This window comes from Lemur catta, chromosome 3 (genome assembly GCF_020740605.2).
Source record: "Lemur catta isolate mLemCat1 chromosome 3, mLemCat1.pri, whole genome shotgun sequence".
NCBI lineage: Eukaryota > Metazoa > Chordata > Mammalia > Primates > Lemuridae > Lemur > Lemur catta.
The window spans coordinates 110,762,426-110,782,859 of NC_059130.1; the positions used below are offsets into that span (position 1 = coordinate 110,762,426).

At 57.2% G+C, this 20,434-nt stretch overlaps 1 protein-coding gene across 2 annotated transcripts in view; it reads right to left on the minus strand.

Annotated features, from left to right (window-relative positions):
- EPHB2 (EPH receptor B2) overlaps positions 1 to 20,434 on the minus strand; it is a 115,068-nt gene that overhangs the window by 38,122 nt on the left and 56,512 nt on the right. For both annotated transcript variants that reach the window (XM_045546068.1, XM_045546069.1), the window contains exons 2-3: positions 4,552 to 4,707; positions 3,129 to 3,464 (exon numbers count right to left, since the gene is read on the minus strand). In XM_045546068.1, coding sequence (XP_045402024.1) covers positions 3,129 to 3,464; positions 4,552 to 4,707 — 492 coding nt within the window. The remainder of the gene's footprint in view (positions 1 to 3,128; positions 3,465 to 4,551; positions 4,708 to 20,434) is intronic.

The following is a 20,434-nucleotide window of genomic DNA, read 5'->3' on the forward strand; positions in this document are numbered from 1 at the left end:
CATCCTTGGCCAAGTAACCCCGCAGGGCCCACTGACGCTGGGCTAGGCCCTGGAACTTACTCTGCTCATGAGCTAAGGGCAGCTGTTTGCGTGGCGTGGCTCCCCCTTGAGAGAGACAAGCCCGGGGTGGTTGCCGGTCCAAGGAGATGCGTGAAACAGGCTGAACCCAGCCCCCATTCTGGAGCCCTGCTGGCACAGAGAGCCCGGCCAAGTCAGCCAAACCCCAGCTGCCCCACAGACCAGTGGGTGAGAAAATAAGGGTTCACTGTTGTAAACTACTGAGTTTGGGGGTGGTTTTGTTAGGCAGCATTATTGCAGCAACAGCTGACTAATACACTAAGGTCAACAGCAAATGAATGACAGAGCTGGGATTCAAACCTGGGTCCCTGCTCCTAATCCAGTGCTGTTTCTCACTGCTTCTCTGCCTTTCAGTCCTGAGGGCTCCCCCGGCACCCCCGTTTCCTGGAAGCCCCTCACTTCTATACTCTGCCCCATCTCTGCTCTCTGGGGACATGCAGCTCCAGACGGGAGGGGCCCATCCCAGCAGCCCAGCCCCCACCCCTTGCTGCTAACAAGCTGAGGCTTCTGGAGCAGGCAGTTTCACCCTCAGGGCTCCCAGATGGATGTGAGGAGGCCCCTACAGCCAGGGAAGGGGCTCCAGGAGCTTCTCTTCTGGCTTCTCCCAGTTGCAAAGAGCTCCCTCCCGTCCACCCACATTGGGAGCCTGGGCCTGCCCAGCTCAGAGCTTTGTCGAGCCAGAGAGACTCACGGCTGAGGCTTTATAATCTGTGAGGTGTCTCTGACAGTACCCACTAGCTTTGGGGGACTCCCTCAGATCGCCTGCCTTGAGTTAGCTCCCTCCAGACCCTAATCTGAGTGGGTTAAATGCACCCGTGGCCCTGCAAGATTGCAGGGACACGCTCACAAACATGCCCTCTCAGCCACAGCAACGCCACAAACAATCACAAAAGAAACCATACTCCTTCTCAGGCACAAACACACAGTCAGGCAGAGCCACATTCTGATATGCAAACTCACGCTCAAATGCACAACACCCCCCATCCCCATCCCCCGGGTCCCTCAGGTTGAGAGACACACATGCTCAGGAATGCGTGTATAAGAAGCCACGTGGCCAGTCACATGCATTACAAACACACAGTCAACACACCCACAAACATGCAGACTCACACGCACAACCAGACCCACAGTCAGAGTCCAGGTTCCTTGGACACACCCTGGACTTTGCCAGAGCACTGGAGTCCGTTAGACCTAGTCAATTCCTGCCTCTTGCTCTTCCTGGCTTTGTGATTCAACTTATCTGAGTGTCATCTGTGACAGGGGGACATGGACACCTTCCCAGGGAGGCCAGGGGCATGTAGTGAGGTCCTGCGTAGAAAGTACCCCTCAACCAGATGAAGCTGGCTGTCCCTCCCCTTGCATGTCCTTGCGTGTGCTTTTCCCCCTCCTCAGAATCCCATTTCTTTCCTTTGTTCCCTTCATCATTCTACTGGTCCTTCAAACTGCAGGTTAAATCCCACCTCCTCCAGGAAGCCTTCCTGGGCCTGCCCTGCACCTCCACCTCTGGATCCCCTGTGTGCCCACTGTGTGGGCCCCACTTTGCATCAGAAAGATAAGCTGGGGAGCCCACCCACTTTCCCCCCTGCAGCCTGGCCTCCCTCAGCTCCTCCTTGAGCCCTGCTCAGACCAGGCCCACTGCAGGTGCACGGCAAAGGCTGTTGAGTGAATAACTGAGGGCACACTCACAGTGCCAACCGCCAGATCTACCCAAAGGTGCCATAATGTCCTTGATAATAACAATCTCCTGTGGCCTCAGGTGGGGGATGAGGCCGGGAAGCATCTCCGGGACTGGGGCTCACGTGGCCCTGGGGACGTGGTCTTGGTGGGGAGGTGAGGCAGACGCCTCAGTGGAGTGGACTGAAGAGAGAGTGGGTGGGGGTGAGACTGCAGCGTTTGGCAACTTTATTATTTTTTATTTTTTGCTGTGAAGGAAAGGAGGGCTGAGCATGGAAGGTGACATGGGGCCACAGGAAGGATTATTATTATTATTATTATTTTGAGTCAGAGTCTCGCTCTGTTGCCCAGGCTAGAGTGCCATGGTGTTAGCCTAGCTCACAGCAACCTCAAACTCCTGGGCTCGAGCAATCCTCCTGCCTCAGCCTCCCGAGTAGCTGGGACTACAGGCATGCGCCACTATGCCTGGCTAATTTTTCTATATATATATTTTTAGCTGTCCAGCTAATTTCTTTCTATTTTTAGTAGAGACGGGGTCTCACTCTTGCTGAGGCTGGACTCGAACTCCTGACCTCGAGCAATCCACCCGCCTTGGCCTCCCAGAGGGCTAGGATTACAGGCGTGAGCCACCGTGCCCGGCCAACACAGGAAGGATTATTAAAGGTGAGTTTAAGGAGAAGAGTTTTGCTGGAGTCAGGCTGGAGTGGGCTGGGGGTCACAGGAGGCACTTGCCGTGGAAACTGCTAGATGTCCACCCAATCTCTCCCCCCACCTTCCACTGTGACGGAGGTGGAGTTAGGCTGGGAGACACCACACGTCCCGCTCCCCGTGTCTCGGTGAGGCCACGTGACCAAGGCCTTGCGGATGGAATGTGCGCAGAAGTGACAGGAGGCACTTCCGCCCTCCTTGCTTAACACGCCGCCCGGGGCTTCTCTCTGCTCACAGCCTTGCCGCCACTCAGCGGGGGCCGCGGGGACGGGGAGCAGGGAGGGTGGTGGAGCGACACGGAAGGAACCTGGGTCCGCGGACCTCCGAGTGGATCAGAGCCGCCCGCTGACCTGGACTGCTCACTCCGACCCTCGCGGGGAGGAGAAATACATTTCTGTGTTCTCGAAGCCGCCAAACGTCGGGTCTTTTTGTTGTAGCAACTTAACTTTTACCTTCAATAATATGCGCTCAACAAACGGCAGCAATTGTTATAAATAGCACTACAATGCACCGGTGGCACTCACTCTCCCAGGGGGTTGGCTCACATGAAAAGCCTTTGAAGCGAAGAAATCACTCCGCAGATGTGAGGGAGCCTTTCTCGCCGCCCGCGGGACACCGCGCCGCACAGCGGGACGGGGCACTCCCCGGCCGGCCTTTGAAGCGCCTACCTGCCTGGTTGGTGGTGATGTTCACGGAGGCGAACTGCGGCGAGAAGGGGCTCTGGTCGGTGACGCCGTTCACGGCCTGGATCTCGAAGGTGTACTGGGTGTGGGCCAGCAGGTCGCTGATGTAGATGCGCGGCTCGGTCAGGCCCAGCTGGCGCGGCGCGTACTGCACGTTGTCGCCGCAGCGCGTGCAGGCGCCCCGGCCCGAGCCGCAGCTTTTGCAGATGATGTTGTAGACGAGATCCTCGCGGCCTCCGGAGTCGCGGGGCGGCGTCCACTCTAGCATGAGGGACGTCTCGTTGACGCTGGAAATCACAGCCTGGGGTGCGGAGGGGATGGCTGGGGAGGGGGAGAGGCGTCAGTCTGTGGGGGCAGTGGCGGTGCTGCCCCCCACGAGACCAGTCTGTGCCCACTGCCCTGGCTCCAGCCCAGGCCTCCCAAAGGACGTCCTCGAATCCTTTCTCCTCTCCACCCACAGGAGAGATGTTTCTAGAATATGACTTACCCTGTCGTGCATCTGCTTAAACCTTTCCCTCTGGGTTCCAGCCTCCTCGGTGCTTGTTACTAGGGACAGCCTTTTTGCGTTTGCGATTACACCTGCCCAATCTCTATTTCCTCCTTCTTTTTTATAACACTCAACTTTAGTCCTGGTAACAATACGTCCAGCTAAAACACAACATTTTCCACCCTCCTGTGATTAAGTGCTATCCACTGATACAGATCAGAAGTTGTTGAATAGAACTGTCTCTGTTTTCTAAGGAGGTAAACAGCTGTCTGTTGTCTAAAATGCGTGTGATGGCTGGAACTTCAGCAGCCATGTTGGACTATGAAGTGGCCTTAAGAATAGAAAACATTCTCTGGATGGCAGAAAGAGCCAGGTTCCAGAGACCATCGTGGATTTACCATACCATCCCAGGATGGCCTCCCTTGGGCTCCTTTTTGGTGAGAGAATAAATCTGTGTGGCTTGAGCTGCTGGGGTCCGCTCTCTGTGATTTGCAGCGGAACACCATTCCTGCCTGATACAGGCATTGTATTACTGCCCTCTCAGTCACCCCTTTCCTGGAGAACTTTGGCCTGTGATTCAGGCAGCTGCTGCCAGGTTAGAACACTGGGCAACCTCTTTTACTATAGACACCACCTGTGTGGGTTCTTCTCCTGCCAAGCCTCACATCCCTGTCCTGGTGTGAATCAAGACCTTCACTCACTCCTCCATGTGACTCAGCAGAAGGGGATACGGAGCCAGATGCCAGCTCCATGGTGACTGCCTGGTGGCAGCATGACCACCCCAGGATGGTCCTTTCTCAACCCAGTAATTGGCTGTCCCTCACTCAGGAAAGCCTGGCTAGAACTGGACAGCCACCCACCCCTCGCTCTGAGCTTCTCTGCAGGGACACTCGGGACTCTGTCAGGGGCCCCAGGACATACTTGTGCAGGGCATGTCCAGCGGGTCCAGGTCTGCTCTGTAGTAGCCGTTGCGGCAGACGCAGTTGGTGGCCCCTTCTGAAGTGGTCCGGCTGTTGATGGGACAGTGGGTGCAGGCCTCGTCCCCTTGGTTGGCCTTGAAGGTTCCAGATGGACAACCTGGAAGAGAAGACAAAGAGAGTCACCAGGGAAACCAGATGGGGACTCAGAGGCCACGAGGATGGAGGGGCCACGCAGCCTCATGGAGGGACCACACAGGGTCATTGCTGGGAAACCCCATCTGCTGAAGCTTTTGGAGTCTTCAGGCTCCAATGTGGCCCTTCTAGCTCTGCCTAGCTACCTGGTTTCTTGTCCGTGAAGCTGTCTGTGGGTTCAACTAGGGGCTCGTAGCAATCTTGCCTCACCTATTCCAGCTTGGCCGTGTCATGGCCTCTGGGATCGGTCCTGACCTCGTCAGGAGGCATTTGAAGAAGTCTGGAGCAGGGTCCGTGGGGCCCCGTCTTGCTCACTGGTGTCTGGCTGGGTCCTGATTCTTGTAGCTGGATTCCTGGGTGCCAGACAGTTGAGGCAATTGCTTTTCAGAATACAAGTCCTAGGCCAGTGTGGGGCACGGAGAGGGGTGATGTGGTAGAGCAGAACAGAACACCAGCTCTGCAATATGACAGACCTGGGTCTGAGTACCTGTTAGGCCTTTTACTAGCTGTGTGGCCTAGACAGGTGGCCTGACCACTCTGAGACTCAGTTTCCTTATTTGTAAAATTATGGTTCTAAGGCTCATTTCTGCAGGGCCATTGTGAGTATTTGCATAAGTATATAAGGCACATTGCCCAAGGCCTTGCACAGTGTAGGTGCCCAGTGAATAGCAGCTGTTATAGTTGGTGTTTGATCAATTTATTAGGGGGCCTGCACAACCAGGGCCAGCCTAAGGAGGGCAGTGGGTGCACTTGGCCTGCATTTGTCAATCTGGGTTCTCCCAGGGGCTGAGGCCTTCATCCCTGCCCTGGGGCCCAGACCCTACAGCTCCAAGCACGGAGTCAGGTTCTGCAAGAGCAACCATCCTGTGTGCACACGTATTTGAATCCACCCTCCCCATCCTGCTGGCCGTGGGCTGGGACTCAGGAGGCTGAGTGGGGATCTAGGGCTAGGCCATGTCCCTTCTCCAGCCTCAGCATACTGGGGTTCACAATCCCAGCTCTGCTGTGATGCCTTAGAGGGATGGTGCAATGGGTAAGTGAGTGGGTGGAAGGGAAAGAGCTTTGCAATGAACGAGATCCTCCTTGGGCTGAAATGCAGGTAAACCACCCACAGGCCAGGGACCCTTACCTGGAGTACATTTCATGCCTGGGTGCTGTGTGTTCTCTAGCAAGTGATTCAACCTCTCTGAGCATCAGTTTCCTTGTATGTAAACAACTAACATAAATTTCCCTAATTTATTTTTCCAGCCCTAGTCTTCAAGGCTTATCTTCCAAGTCCAAGTCTTAGCAAATCATTCTCCCCAACCCCTCAACCCACTCTGGCCTCAGAGACCCTACCTTTCTTGGCGCTTGGAACATCACTTGGGTTTGGAGTGCTTGACTCCGCTGCCATAATTATTCATCTAGGGGTCTCCTGGCCACGCTCTCAGCTCGCCCCGGATCGGAGCCATGTCTGATTCCCAGCTGCTTGCCCTGTGCCTAGCTCAGAACCTGGCACTCGGCAGGGGCTCTGTGAATACTTCCTGAAGCCGCCTGGTGAAGCGGGAAGAGCTGGGCTCTGGGGGTCACACAAGCAGGAGGGGAACATAGTGTCAGTGTGCAGATGGCCTGGCAGGTCCCAGCTCCACCTGTGTGGGCAGGGTGACCTCGGGCAAGTCACTTAAAACGTTTCCACCTGCCCCCTAGAGATATAGTGAGTTTTACCTTGGTTAATTTACGTAAAAATGCTTAGAACAATTCCTGGCAGTACTAAGCAGTTATCTGGTTCATCAGCAGTGTGCTGAGTGACCCTGGACCAGTTGTTTGACTTCTCTGAGCTACAGTTTCCTCCCCGGTGAGGGCGCAACTACCATATAAAGTGGCCGTGAGGATGACATGTGATGGACATGGTAGCTGGCACAGGGTCAGAGCAGGGATGTGGCTGTGATCCTAGTGCGCGTGAATGAAACAGGTGCTCAGGAGATAATCCAAGGGCAATTGCCCCAGGGACACTAGGAAATGGCACCTCCAGGTCCCACCTTTCCTGCCTCTTGGAGGGAGCTTCCGGAAGGTGGGCCGGCAAAGATGGCAACGACGCCAGGCAGTGGCCGCCCTGACCAGGCACTGAGGGGATCTCAGCCCAGCTGAGAAGCAAGGTGGAGACAGGACTTGGATACAACCAACAGGCCACGGTGACACCAACAGGGATGGCAACAAGTGCCTCTGGGGAGTTGTTATGGCCTCGGCCGTAAAGCTGGGGAAAGCAGGGCTCCCGGGGTGTAAATACGTAAGTGGCCAACATTTACTGGGCGCTTATTAAGTGCTGGCACGGTCCTGAGGACGTCACCCCCGTGAAGTCACGTCAGCCTCACCCAGGCCTGTGACAGAGGTAACGCCATCACTCCCGTTTTCAGGTGTGGGAATAAAAGCATAAAGGGGTGAGGTGACGTTCCGAGGCTGTGGGGTCACCGCGGCAGAGCTGGGATTCACCCCCAGGCGCTCTGGCTGCAGAGGCCACTTCTGTGACACTGCGCCACACTGCCTTTAAGGGACTGGCTTTGCATCAGCAGCCCATGAGTGTTGGGCAGCGACTGGCAGCTCCAATCTCTGGGCACCGTCTGCGCTGGCTCTGGGGCCCCTGAGTCCTCCTGTCCTCCCTCCCTGCTTCCCTCCCCGCTTCCGCTTAGGCACCAACCTTTCCCTGCGGGCTGCATGAAGGGGCAGCCTCGCCACCTTGGCACTGCCCAGGGCTCCTGGGGCAGTCAAGACATGCAGGCTGCAGCCCTGGCACTGTCAAACGGTCAAGCTCTCTGAGCCTCAGTTTCCTCCTCTGTAGAATGGGGGCACAGGGATCCTGTGAGGGTCCAGGACCATGCAAAGAGATGCCGAAGGGTCTTGGCTTCAACAACAGGACCCTCCTGGCCCCCTCTCTGGAGACAGCCCGTGCAGCTCAGCCTGCCTCCTCCATCTGCCGGGCATTCCCTGGACCCGGCTGGCGGGTGGCTGGTCTCTTCCCCCTCCGCGCCGTGCCAGCCTCTCCATCTGGACCGCCTTCCCGGCTGCCCTCTCCCCCTTGCTGTGTCCTGGCCCCTCTCACACTCCCCAGGCCACCGCTTCCATACGCCGTCCCTCGGCCTGGTCACCCCGACCCTCCCGCTGGGCATTGCATGGTTTCTGTGCTCTGTAAAACCTGCTCCTCTCTGTCCTGGGAGGTGGCATCGCTCTCCACCCCGATCCTCCCTACCCCCCGCAGCCAATCAATTACCAGGTCTTCCCTCCTCAGCATTGCCTCTTTTCTGCCGCCTCCCCCCGCTGTGGGCATCTAGAAAGCTCTTCCCAGCCGCTCCCCAGCCTCTCGTGCCATCTGGCCTCCTCCCACCCGCCCTCCAGAGCCAGCTTTCTAGAATGCAGACCTTTCCACGTCACTTAAAAACCCACAGTGGCACGCACTGGAATATTATTCGGCCATAAAAAGGGAGCACTGACACATGCTACAACACGGATGAACCCTGGACACATTGCGTGCAGTGAAAGAAGCCAGCCACGGACGTGTGATTCCATTTCTATGAATACGTCCAGAAGAGGCGCATCTGAGGAGACAGAAAGTCGATCGGTGGTTGCAGAGGGCTGGGGACGGGCGGATGGGGATTGACCGCTAATGGGTAACAGGGCTTCTTCTGGGGGCGATGAAATGGTCTGAAATTGATTGGGTGATGCTTGCACCATTCTGTGAATACACCAAACCCCACTGAATTGTACAATTTCAAGAGGTGAATTGTATGGTGTGTGAACTATATCTCAACGAAGCTGCTATTCAGAACCACGCACAACGGCTCCCATTGGGCATGGTGAGCTCAGTCCTCAGGGCCCCCGGGGCTCGTGGGGCTGGCACGTGCCCCACCCCACACTCAGCCGTGTACAGTGCCTGCCCCCAGCCCACCCACAGTCCTGGCCTTTGTCCCTCTGCCCTTCTGGTCTGGAATGCACTCCTTTCAGCACCAGGCCAACTCTACACCCCTGTCAGACACCACCTCTTCCAGGAGGTCTGCCCGGAGCCCCCGGCAGGGTCTGGGTGCCTATTTTAATTACTTACTTATGAATCTGTCTACCCGGCTGGACTGTAAACTCCCAGTCCAATGCCGGGTGCCCACTGGGTGATGGGCGGATGAACGAGGAGCTGGAAGAGTATCCAGCTCAACCCACTTGGTTGACATTTGAGGAAACTGAAGCCAGAGGGGAGAAGGCAGATGTGGCTCTTCAGTAGCAGAGGCAGAGTCTGACCCCAACTCTACTTTGTGACCGTGGGGTGTGCTGGGGCCTCAGCTCCTGGCACCTCTTCTCCCCACGAGAGAGGCCTGGGGTGGCCACCCATCCACAGTGCCCTGGGGCCACACTGCTCCCAGCCTCTGGCGCTGGGAAGGCACCTGTCCTGCCAGCGTCTGAGCGTCACATGCAGGAGTGCGAAGAAGACAGTGAGACTTGAAGACAGACATGGGCAGCTGTGTCTCTGACAGGTGCGTGGGCTTGGGTCGGTCTCCTCCCCTCTGAGACTCAGTCTCCCTATCTGGAAGAAGCTAATAACACCTTCACGGTACAGAGGACAGGGGGAGCCTCTGAATGGGTCTCTGCTCCATCTAGCCTCCCTGTCAGTCCTCCACATTTGTTGGAGTGACCTGTTTAAAATGAATCAGCCCCGCCGCACCCTGTCTAACCTCACCCGGGGCTCCTCACTGCACTTAGAATGCGTCCACGTGCCTAGCGTGGCCACACGGCTTGCAAGGTCGGCCCTGGTGGTCTCCCAGCCCACTTCTTGTCCCCCTCCCCTGATCACTGTGCTCCCACCTGTGGGTTGTCAGGGGGCCTCTCCCCTCCGGGCCTTTGGCAGTGCTGTACCCTCTGCCCGGAATGCGCCTGCTCTTCCCATGGCGGGCTCCCTTTGCCCCTTCAGACCCCTGCTCAGATGTCACCTCCTCTGAGCGGCCCACCCCCACCACCCCGGCTAAAGCGAGTCTCTCTTGCTGTGCTCTGTTTCCTTCACTGACCCTCATCACAATTTGCAATTTTATCAGGAAGCAGTTTGCAAACCTCCGTGTTGTCTTTTCACTGCACTGGAAGTACCCGGAACAGGAAGAGGAGCCGGGCTTGTCTGGTTCTCTTTGGTTCCCCAGCTCCTGGCAGGGTGGCGGGCCCATAGCGGCACTCAGTATATACCGGGGGAACGAATGAACATGCCCCTTACAGGGTGTTGTAAGAGTGAGATGAGAAAGTGGGTGAGCAAATATTTAGCCAAGTAAATACCCGTGTGGGTACCACCAGTGTCATCTTGATCTCTTCAGCCGCCACCGATGCTCAGATCCCTCTCTGCCTCTCGTTTCTTCTCCCCATGGTCTTCCCAGGGGCCTGTCTATTAAGTAGGGTGACCAAATCATTCCCGTTTTCAAACTGCAAGTCCAGTATCTCAGAGACTCCCTTAGCCCTTGGCAAGCCAGGAGGGCTGTCACCCTGCCGACACCTCTCCCATCTGTCACTCTCTCATCTGCTTGCACCTCCCTAGATCTGGCTGCACACCCTGGTCCCCGTGCCTGAAAGCCATTCTCCCCCATCTTCCTGGCCCCTCGGGTTGCTAAATCTGACGCATGTGTCCCCCTCTGGGGGCCTGCCCTTCACTCCCCGACAGCAGCCAACCCAGACCTCCACAGTAGCACCCAAGGCCTGCTCTGTATGCAGTGCTGGGCTGGGAAACTGGCTGATTCGGGTGGGGGGGGAAAGCCCTGATTGGTGTTTGCCGATTTCTGAGGTATAAATACTCCCAGCCAGAGCAAATTCCAAGCTACCGATTTGAGCTCACTGCACACTGAGCTGGGAAGACGTGTGCACAAGCCAAGCCCATGCAGAGCCGCTCCAGCCCACCCCGCACGTGCGTGACCCGTGACTTATCTTGGTTCTGCCCACTGGTAGGCGAACCTTGGTTGGGCAGGGTCTGGCATGTCGCTGGTGCTCAGCCAATCCAGGTCACTAAACGGAGGCGGGTCTGTCTCCCTGGTTGGACGATGACGAGTGGCTCGAGGGCAGGGCTGTGGGTCTGCGTGGATTGGCGTGCACAGAGCACTAGAACACGTGGCAAGTGCTGTGTCAGTGTCAGCGATTGTTCTCATGCAGAACGAATGACAATGGTCCTTCCCATTTGTTACGAGCCTGCCAGCCACCAGGCCTGGTGCTAAGTGCTTGACACGATTCTCTCCCTTATTCCACACGACCAGCCACTGAAGGAGGTACCATTATCACCCCATTTTATAGATAAGGAAACCGAGGCTCGGAGGGGGCGAAGTGACTGCTGTAGGGTCACATAGCTAGTAAATGGCAGAGCTGGGGTTGATGTCAGGTCTTTGTGATTTCAAAGAGCTTGTGCCCGATACCACTGGTCACAGAAATTACCGAGTGGGTGAATGTCGAGGCTGGAGACTATCTTGTCGGGCCGACCGCGGGGATGGGCCTTGTTGGGGCCCCTCAGCAAGGCAGGGGCAGAGCCTGGCCCTCGGACCCAGGCCTCGGGGCCCAAACGGCCAGCCAGCGCCTGCCTTCTGCAGTTGCCAAGAGCCCTTGGCCAGGCAACCCGAGGCAGGATGGCAGCCGGCCGGGGAAGGGGAGGGAGGATTACAGGGAAACAGATTTTCGCCCCGTCTGCCCCCTGGGCTCTGGGCATAGGTGATAATTGACCGAGGGAGCCCTGAGTCAGGCCGAGGCAGGGCTCCATCTGGGCCTGGCACGGTGGGGCTGCTAATTGGCACTGGGTGATCCTCAAAGCCTCAATGGCTGGCCCGCTGCCTCTGCTCCCCCTCTCCTCCCAGGGACTCTGGTTTAATCCCGAAGATGACTGATGCCACCTTGGAGTCAACTGCTCGGTCAGGCCCAGTGTGCCAGGCTGGGGGGGCTTGGAAGGAGCATCTCTGTCTTCCTTGGGGTCCTGCAGACCAGAGGCTCTGTCCGTGGCTCTGGGTAGAGGCGGCACCTGAAAAGGTTTGCTCCCTGGGGTCTAGCTCCCGCCCCCAGCACCTGAGCGGGAGGTCTGACGACACTGAACCTGTGCATGGACTGGGGACTCACTGCCAGGGCTGAATCCCATTCCTGCCTCTCATCAGCTGTGTGACCTGGGCAAGTCACCTAAGCTCTCTGTGCCTCAGTTTCCTGCCTGTACAACGGGGATAATAAGAATCCTGACTTTATATTCATTGGGAAGATTAAATGAGTTAATAAAAGTAAAGCGCTCAGAACAGTGTCTGCCTGGCCCATGTTAAGTGCTACGTGTAAGTGTTTGCTATTATTGTATTCATTCGTTCCTAGTATGTGCCAGGCAATGGGACATTGAGACAAAAGGCCCCAGCCCTGGGACGTGAGAGGCCATGACGAAGCAGGGGCTGGCACGCCTCCCTCTAAGCAGGCCTACCTGCTGGCTGCTGTGGGCGGAGAGGCCAGCACGTGGGTTCTGTGTCGGTGGTGCCAGGTCTGCTGTGCAGCCAGCTCCCTTTCCCGCCTTGGGAGCTCCAGGAAGTAAGTTCTGGGTTTGGGTTGGGGAGAGGCTTGTGACTGGTTAGAGAAAAGAGCCCTGGGCCGGGTCGGGGGCCGGAGCCCAGGCCACTTGCTGCCCCTTTGGGCCTCAGGTCTACCTGTCAAAGGAAGGTGCTGGCTGGGACTATCTCTGGCCTGGCCCAGCGGTCGGCCTCTGGCTGTGGACGGCTCAGGCACCCAGTGCTGGGCCCCTGTGTTCTCTCTGAACGGCGGAAAGACTGATTTGCTTATTTTCAGGGCCTTGTGCTGTAGGTCACGGCTGGGCTTGTGGTGTTCTTGCGGCTGGCGGGAGGGGTTTTGGGGTCTGCCTCATTCAAAGTGGCTTTTGCATGTTGCACGCTTCTTGCTTTTGCTGCCGAGATTAACCCCGCGGAGTCAGTCCCCCTGGGCTGGCTGGGCAGGGTGCCCAATCCTCTGTACCGTAGGCAAAGGCGCGCTGGAAGCAGGCGGCCGGCTCCCGGGATGGGGAGGAGCAGCTTCCAAGCACTGTGTGCCTAGGATGTGCCCGGCGCTGCGCCAGGGGCCCCCCAGCCAGGCCCTCGTTAGTCCTCAGGACCACCCTGTGCATAGGAGGTGTTATCCCCATTTTAGAGGTGAGGAAACTGAGGCTCACAGAAAGGAAGTGCCTTGTCCAAAGTCTGCCCCAGGGGTCTCAGTGTTCCTGCCCCCGATGCAGGGTTTCCCTCCCTGCCCACTCACTCCTTCCCTCGCCCTTTCTTCCCCTCTTAGGCGGGGGCCTGCCTAGACAAGATGGGCGAAGTCCAGCGAGTGCCGCAGGGCCATCCCCCTGCTGAGGTAGCTCCCACTGGGACCACCCAGGGGTGTCAGTCATCCTGTCCCCCACGCGCCTCTCCCACATGCCCAGGCCCCCCCGCCACCCGCCTGCTGGGACCCAGCTTTGTGGAGCCCTGCCAGCAGCTGGCAGGACCACAGAAGTCAGAAGGCAGCAGCGGGAACTGCGTGAACACGCCTCCCCTTTGCCTGAGGGGCACCCGGGCCTCGCCAGGCCAGCCCCCATCCCTGCCATCTGTCGAGTCACTCCTCTGCTCAAGACCCTTCGGTGGCTCCCTCGTGCCCGCAGAGAGTCCGGCCTGCTTAGGCCTCCCTCCCACCCGGCTGGCTTCACGCCCACACGCTCTCAGCTGGCCGCACCCCGGGCTCTGGCCACGGCAGCTGCCTCCAGTTCCCCGGGCAAGCCGTGCTCGGTCTCGCTCCGGGGGCTTGCTCAGACATCCCCTCCGCCTCACATGCTGTCCTGGCTCTTGTCTAACTCCTTTTCATCCTCCAAGTCTCAGCTCCAGCCAGAACCACCTTTTGGTCCTTCTCCGAGGATGCCGTGCCCTGCCAGGGCTGGGTTTGGGGCTTCTCTCCTATGCTCATGGGGTGGCTAGCACGTTAGCTCTGCCGCTGCATGATTGTACAGGATCGTGGCTGTTCCCTCTCCTGGCAGGCTGTGAGCACAGTGACAGGGTCGGCAGGCAGCCCTGAGGTCTGGCACCTCTCAGCCCCCATGTGATAGATAGGAGGCCTCAGCCAGTGTTTGTTGAATGACTGACTGACTGACTGACTGAGGCCCAGAAAGGTGGAATCTTGTGCTTAAGGTCACTTGGCTGTGTGTGGACTGGAGATTTTGTTCTAGGCCCCAGAGCTCCTCCCTCTGCCCTTGGTGATGGGCTTTCAAGGCCTCCTGCCTTTGTCCTTGGCATTTGGCTAACGTCTGTCTCTCCCTCTCCCACTGCCCCACTATGAGCGCCATGAGGGTGGCTGCTGCACCTGCCCTGTTGACTGCCTGGCACAGAGGTGGCACAGAGTGGGCACTCTGTAACAGCTCCCTGATGACAGGCTGGAAGGCCAGTGGTCCTCTCTGCCCAGGGCCGGAGCGACCAGAGCTTTCATGACAACTGTGTCTGTTCCCCAGTTGTGTGAGTGTGTGGAGGGGTGGAGCTCACAGTCTCCCAAGTGAGCCCAGACACTGAACCCCACAACCTGCAAAGTCGGGCGAGGCTGTTTCGTGGCCCGGCCCTCCCAGCTCCTGGATCCCATGTCCCTCCCAGCCCCAGCTCTGGCCTGCCCCCCCTTTCCTGACATCCCAGCTCCCCCACAGTAGGGGCTGAGAGCTCCCGCCCTCCCAGCAGGCAGCCCCATTCCTCCAATTTCCTCCCAATTAATCAAGCTCTGAACTTTTTAATTATCTGCCTGCAGGGTGACTCCCCACTCTGGTGAAGCAATTAAGGAAGGACATTTCCAAGTGTTGTGTGGCTGCCGGCAGGCAGTGTTGACCAAGCCCTGATGGAGGAACTGGTGACGGGAGGGGTGGACAGGAACCCCCTCCCCCAAAGTGGGCCACTGGGAGGTTGTCCTGGGGTCCAATCTGGGGCCATACTGTCCAGGGTAACCCCCTCATGCTCATTCAATGGCTCTTTCTCTGCAGCTAGCATCTGACTTCAAAGATCGCAGACAGCTACCTTGTGCCAGGCACTGGGTTGGGTGCCTTACAATGTCACCGATCTTCCTCTTGACCTGGGAGTAGGCAATGTAATTATCTTGATTTTACCGATGAGGAAGTGGAGGCTCAAAAGACATTAGGCAACTCCAGAGACGCAGCTGGAATCGGAGGCAAGCTCTGACTCTGCAGCCACCTCACTCTATTGTCCTTAAAAATCAGTGTACGGTCTGAGAAAGTGCCCAGGAGCACTAGAAAGGGGAGCGGGTTGACCGCCAGAGGAGACAGCCCCAACCCCGCAGCTCAAGACCTGCAGAAGCACATGGGTTCTCCGCGTGCAGGGCTGCCTGTGGGAGAGGGTGCTGCACGCCGCCCGTGCAAAGGCGCGGAGGCGTGAAACGGCGTGGTGTGTGCGGGGCTACAACTGCTCAGGGTTGCTGGAGTGTGGAGATCGAGGCCAGGGAAGGTGGGAGATGAGGCTGGAGAGGCAGGCGGGGTCTGGGGCGTTGGAAGTTAGCAGAACCTTCACGATCTTCTGGGCTAAGCTCCTCATTTTATGATAACAGAATGCAAGACCCAGACAGGTGCACTGGCTTGCCTAAGGTCACACAGAAAGCTACTGGCCAACAGAGCTGGTGCTCCTGCCCAGGTGTCCCGATGCCCAGATTTGGAGGGCAGAAAGAGGAACAGGGGAGCTGGGGCATCAGGTCACTGCAGAAGCCTCCTGCCTGGTTTCCTGGCTTTCACTCTCCCCCTCCCCCTCCCACTGCCCTCCTCTGCAGGGGATCCTACAGAACAGAAATCAGCTCCAGCCACTGCTCTGCCCAAAGGCCTCCAAATCTCACGTGGAGACTGGGCTCCCATCTCACTTGGCATAAAAACCAACAGCCTACAAAGCCGCCTTTACCTCTCTGAACTCACCTCCTTGTATGCTGCCTGTTGTCCACCCCACTCCAGCCACACTGACTCCTGGCTGCCCTGGAGCACAGCAGGCCTCTGCTAGCCCCAGGGCCTTTGCATGTGCTGTTTCCTCTGTCTGGGTCAAGTCCTAGCTCAGTCACTTCTTCACTAAGCCCCCTGCCCAGCCTCACCTCCTCATCTATAACTGGGGTAAATGCCACACCCCACCCTCCTGAGGAAATGGGGGACAATCAAGTGCCCCCCCCCTCCCCGGGCTGGAGACTGTCACTGCAACAGGACTTGTAAAAGGCTGGAGCCTCCCAGCCTGTACCCTCGGGACTCACAGACGCTGGAAGAACGAGTGTTAAACAATAATCACAATGTGCCCGAGGGGAAGCCGGATGTGTTGGGAAAGCTTGACACATCTGGGCCCAGGGCCCCCAAGACATCTGGTTGCTGTATTGACAGGTGGTGTCATGGGTCACTGCGGTAGGGCCTGGCAGGCCCAGTGCTGGTGCTGCGTGGGTGTGACAGACCCGATGGAGCGGAGGAACATCCCCAGACTGCCCATGGCCCCCCGCCCCCCCCCCGCCAGGGTCCCCTGCTCAGGCACCCACTGTGCCTTGCCGGCTATTCCCAGAGAACTCAGGACCTGGGACCTGGGCCGCCAGATTCCTGAATCCCCGTGTCCTCCTTCCTGGTGCTGGCCACCCCTGCTGGGTTTGGGGAGCCTGGGAAAGCCCCTTCCCCTCTCCAGATGGGGCGGGGGGTTCAGGGTCACCACATGTAACACTTCCCCTTCTATGGGGTCCAGAAATGTGGCCATTGGCTCCACCTGAGGGAGCACCCTGGGCTGAGACCGGCTTCCTCCCTCCTCCCACCTGCCCCAAGAAAGCCATGGTCATTAATAAAGGACACAATTAGCTGTCAGCAGAGAACATGTCTGGAATTTTTTACCTGCTTGGTGAGCTCGGTTAAGGCAACAAACCCGCAGACCCCCTGGGGAAGCAGCTGCCACACACCTTTCAGGGGCCCCTGCGCCCGGGCCCAGGGCAGGAGGGGCCTGTGAACTTTTCCAGCGTGGGTTCCGCAGGCCCGGACCTGCGCAGGGCAGTTTTTTCCAGGCCAGCGGAGAAAGTGACAGAGCCAGAGAGATTCCCGGCAGAAATTGGTTTTTTTCAACTCAACAGGCAATACGACGCAATACAAATTTCTCCCCCTTCCCGTGTTGACTTGGGAGCTCTAGGTGGACTTTAGAGAAAAAGTTAGCTCAATCTCTTCATCATCGCACTACACAGCTGGGGAAACTGAGGCCCAGGGAGGGAAAGTGACCTTGTTCGTGGCAGAGGGAAGTAAACGTGCTTCTCTCATTTGCTCTGCGTGGATCCCTGGCTCCCTTAGCACAATTAGAATTTGTTACCGAAGTCTGAGCGAATGTTCTGAAGTCCGTGACGGCCACCTGCACACGCTGCCGGGTCCTGGCTATGTGCGGGGGCCGGAGGACAGTGGCAAGTGAGGACGCTTGGTCCCTGACAGTCTAGTGGGTGAGAGACGGAGGGGAAGAAGCAAAGGACAAACGACAACATGCACAACTTGTGATGGGCCGTGAAGGAGACACACAAGGCCTGAGATGGGGCCTCAGGGGGTCACTTTAGGGATCAGGGTCAGAAAAGGCCTTCCCGAAAAGGTGACATTTAAAAGGCAACACCTGGAGAGAAGAGTAGGAACAATCTTTGCAAAGGTGGTAAAATCTCAGCCCCTTGGTCCCTCATCGGCGTAACTGGGATGACAGCAGGATATTAATGGGGACCTGACACCCATTTGCTCTCACCCCAACTGTTGGTGACCCCAGACAGAAAGAACTATCATGTCCTGGGAGGAACTTCCTGCCTGGGCACCTTTGTCCTAACAAAGCTGAGGTTGGAGATTTGTCACCCCCATTCTACAGATGAGAAACTGAGGCTCAGAGGAATGAAGTGCCACCCCCTGGTCATATGGACGCTAAGCTCGGGAGCCTCAGCTTCGGCCACCTGCCCCTCTCTCCTTCTGCCTTGGCTGGGTGCTTTCCAGAACCTCCACCTCCCCCAGTAACCTGAAAGGTTGGTCTGCTGGAGCCCCGGCGGCCTGTGACTTGAATGCTAATGAAAATCCCACTCCAGAGGTCCCAGCACTTGGCACCTCAGGGAGAAGGGATTAGGAAACACAAATACCAAGGCTCCTGATTGGGGGGCCTGGAATCACTCTCTCTCCTAGGGGTGCAGAAACCGTCACCTTCCTCCTGTTGGCTTCTGGGAAGCAGGAGAAGGCCTCAGCTAACCCAAGCCATAAATCAAATGCACAAGATGTGGCCTGGCAGCCATCCCAGTGAAAAAGATCTGGGGGTTTGAGTTGACCACAAGCCAAAAGCTGCTGAAAAAGCCAATGTGATCCTGGGCTGTAAGAGTAGAAGTAGAGTGACAGCCCAGCATCCTCCCTGCTGCTCAGCCAGGGCTAGTTTTGGGCTCCACATTTTAAAAAGGTCCATTGAGTGACAGTGGACAGGACATCTCAGGCCTCTAGCTTGTTTTTCTTCTGCACCCATCTCTGGGTGGTGCTGGAAGGGTTAGGGGTGAGGTCCCAGGTATAAACCATTCCAGCAGCACTTTATAGGCACACGGCAGAGTTGTGGAGTCCCCCTTGCCCTGGAGTATTTTCCCATCCGGATTCCTGAGAAGTATGAGCCCACGACCCCTGGACACTGGGGCTTAGAGATCACGTGTGTGGTTTCACCAGGGCCCACCCTTGATTTGAGGATAGACTTACTCAATAAAAAGACTCCACAAGCTTCTTCTAAACGAACGTTTGTGCCCAGTTCTGTGTGTGGCACCAGGCACAGAGATGAATAAGACACAGTCCTTGGCCTGGAAGCTCACTGTCCAGTCAGGGAGGGCATGACTAGCTAGGGGTGTCCAGGAAGACTCTCCAGAGGAGGCGCCGTTTGAACGGAGTGTCAAGGTCAGAAGAGACCAAAAACATTTCAGACAGAACAGTGCGTGCAAAGGGACGGAGGGGCTGGAGCATGCGGCGTGTGAGGAAGAGGTGACACAGGCAAGAGAGGTGACCGGGGATCGTGCCACGGAGGGCTTTGTGTGCTGGGTGATGGAGTTTGGGGTTTTCATTTCTAAGAGCAGGGAAGCCAGGGGCGATCCTATGCCAGCGCTCCATGGCCACATAGCCCGGGTGCCCTCAGCCCTCTCCTCCTGCAGCCTGCCCGGCCCAGCTGCGCCACTCCCTGGTCTCAACCCTTTCCCATCTCCTCCCCTGGTCTTCTCCAGATCTCTCCCTACTCCAGGTCTCCAGCCCTTCCTCTTCTGCTGTGACCAGCCCTAACTCTTTATCACTAAAAATGACCTGAGCACCTATTACTAACAGCAGCACCATTTATTGAGCACCTTGTGTGTGCCAGGCTGCATATAAATTATCGAGGGGCCATGGATCTCAGTGGCTAGGGGAACAGGCTGTGGAGTCAGGGTCCTTCTGCCCTTGAACTCTGGCTCTGCCCCTGACCTTGGGCAAGTTACTCAAGTTTTCTTTGTGCCTCAGTTTCCTCATCTGGAAAATGGATTTATGAATAGGACTTACCCTGTCACGAAGGTTCAGAGTTAATAACGGTAGAGTGTGTTAGCTTTCATCGTCAACTCTCACAGCAACCCCACGAGGCAGGTACCACTGATATTCCCACTTACAGGGGAGACAGTTGAGGTTTTGCAAGGTTACGTAACCCACTCACAACCAGTGTCGGAACTGGGAGGGGAATGGTGGGGCATCACAGCTGAGGCCAAAGACGGGGGTCTTAACTAGTGTATCTCACCCTCCTTGAGGGTGGGGCCTGGGCTGGGCCCATGGATCCAAAGCTCAGTGGGCTCTTCAGCCTGGCGGGGAGATGCCCATGTAAACAGGCAGTTTCCAGATGGTGCAAGCAATGCCCGGGGATGCACGTGGGGAGGAGGTGCTGGGCCTGGGAGCCTGGAGGAGAGGTCCTTAACACTGTTGTTTCCTGGAGATGGTAACACTTGAGCTGTCTTGAAAGGTAAAGAATGACAAGACAGAAGAAAGAAGGGCAGAGGGAGCAGCCCGGGCAAAGGTGCGGAGGTGGCAGGATGCATGGTGAGGCTGAGGACCTGCAGCTGGAACCCTGAATCCGTGAGTGCAGAGATGCAGGACACGGAGCTGAACAGGCAGGAGGGGTGGACAGCAATGAGCCACCCGCCCAGCAGCAGGTGACAGGTGGATGCCTCTGTGCCCACCGCCTGCAGAGCAGGCAGCTCTATCTACGGCAGGATGGCCTGTGAATCCACAGAGAATGGGGAAGAAGCCTGCCCAGTCCCTGCCTTGGACCATTCTTGGGTCATAAAGTCCTACATGGCACAGCAGGGACCTGGGCATCCTAGGCCCCTCTGCAGGGCTCCTTAGAGTCTAATGAATCCCAAACTTTCCTGGGGACAAATGGCTTCCTTTCTTCCTTCTTTCCTATTTATTTAGAGACAGGGTCTCGTTCTGTTGCCTGGGTTAGAGTGCAGTGGTGTCATCATAGCTCACTGCAACCTCAGACTCCCAGGAGATTCTCCTGCCTCAGCCTCCTGAGTAGCTGGGACTACAGCTGTGCACCACACCTGACTAATTTTTCTATTTTTTGTAGAGACATGGTCTCACTATGTTGCCCAGGCTGGTCTTGAACTCCTGGCCTCAAGCAATCCCCCCACCTTGGCCTCCCAAAGTGCTAGGATTACAGGTGTGAGGCACCACACCCAACCCAAATGGCTTC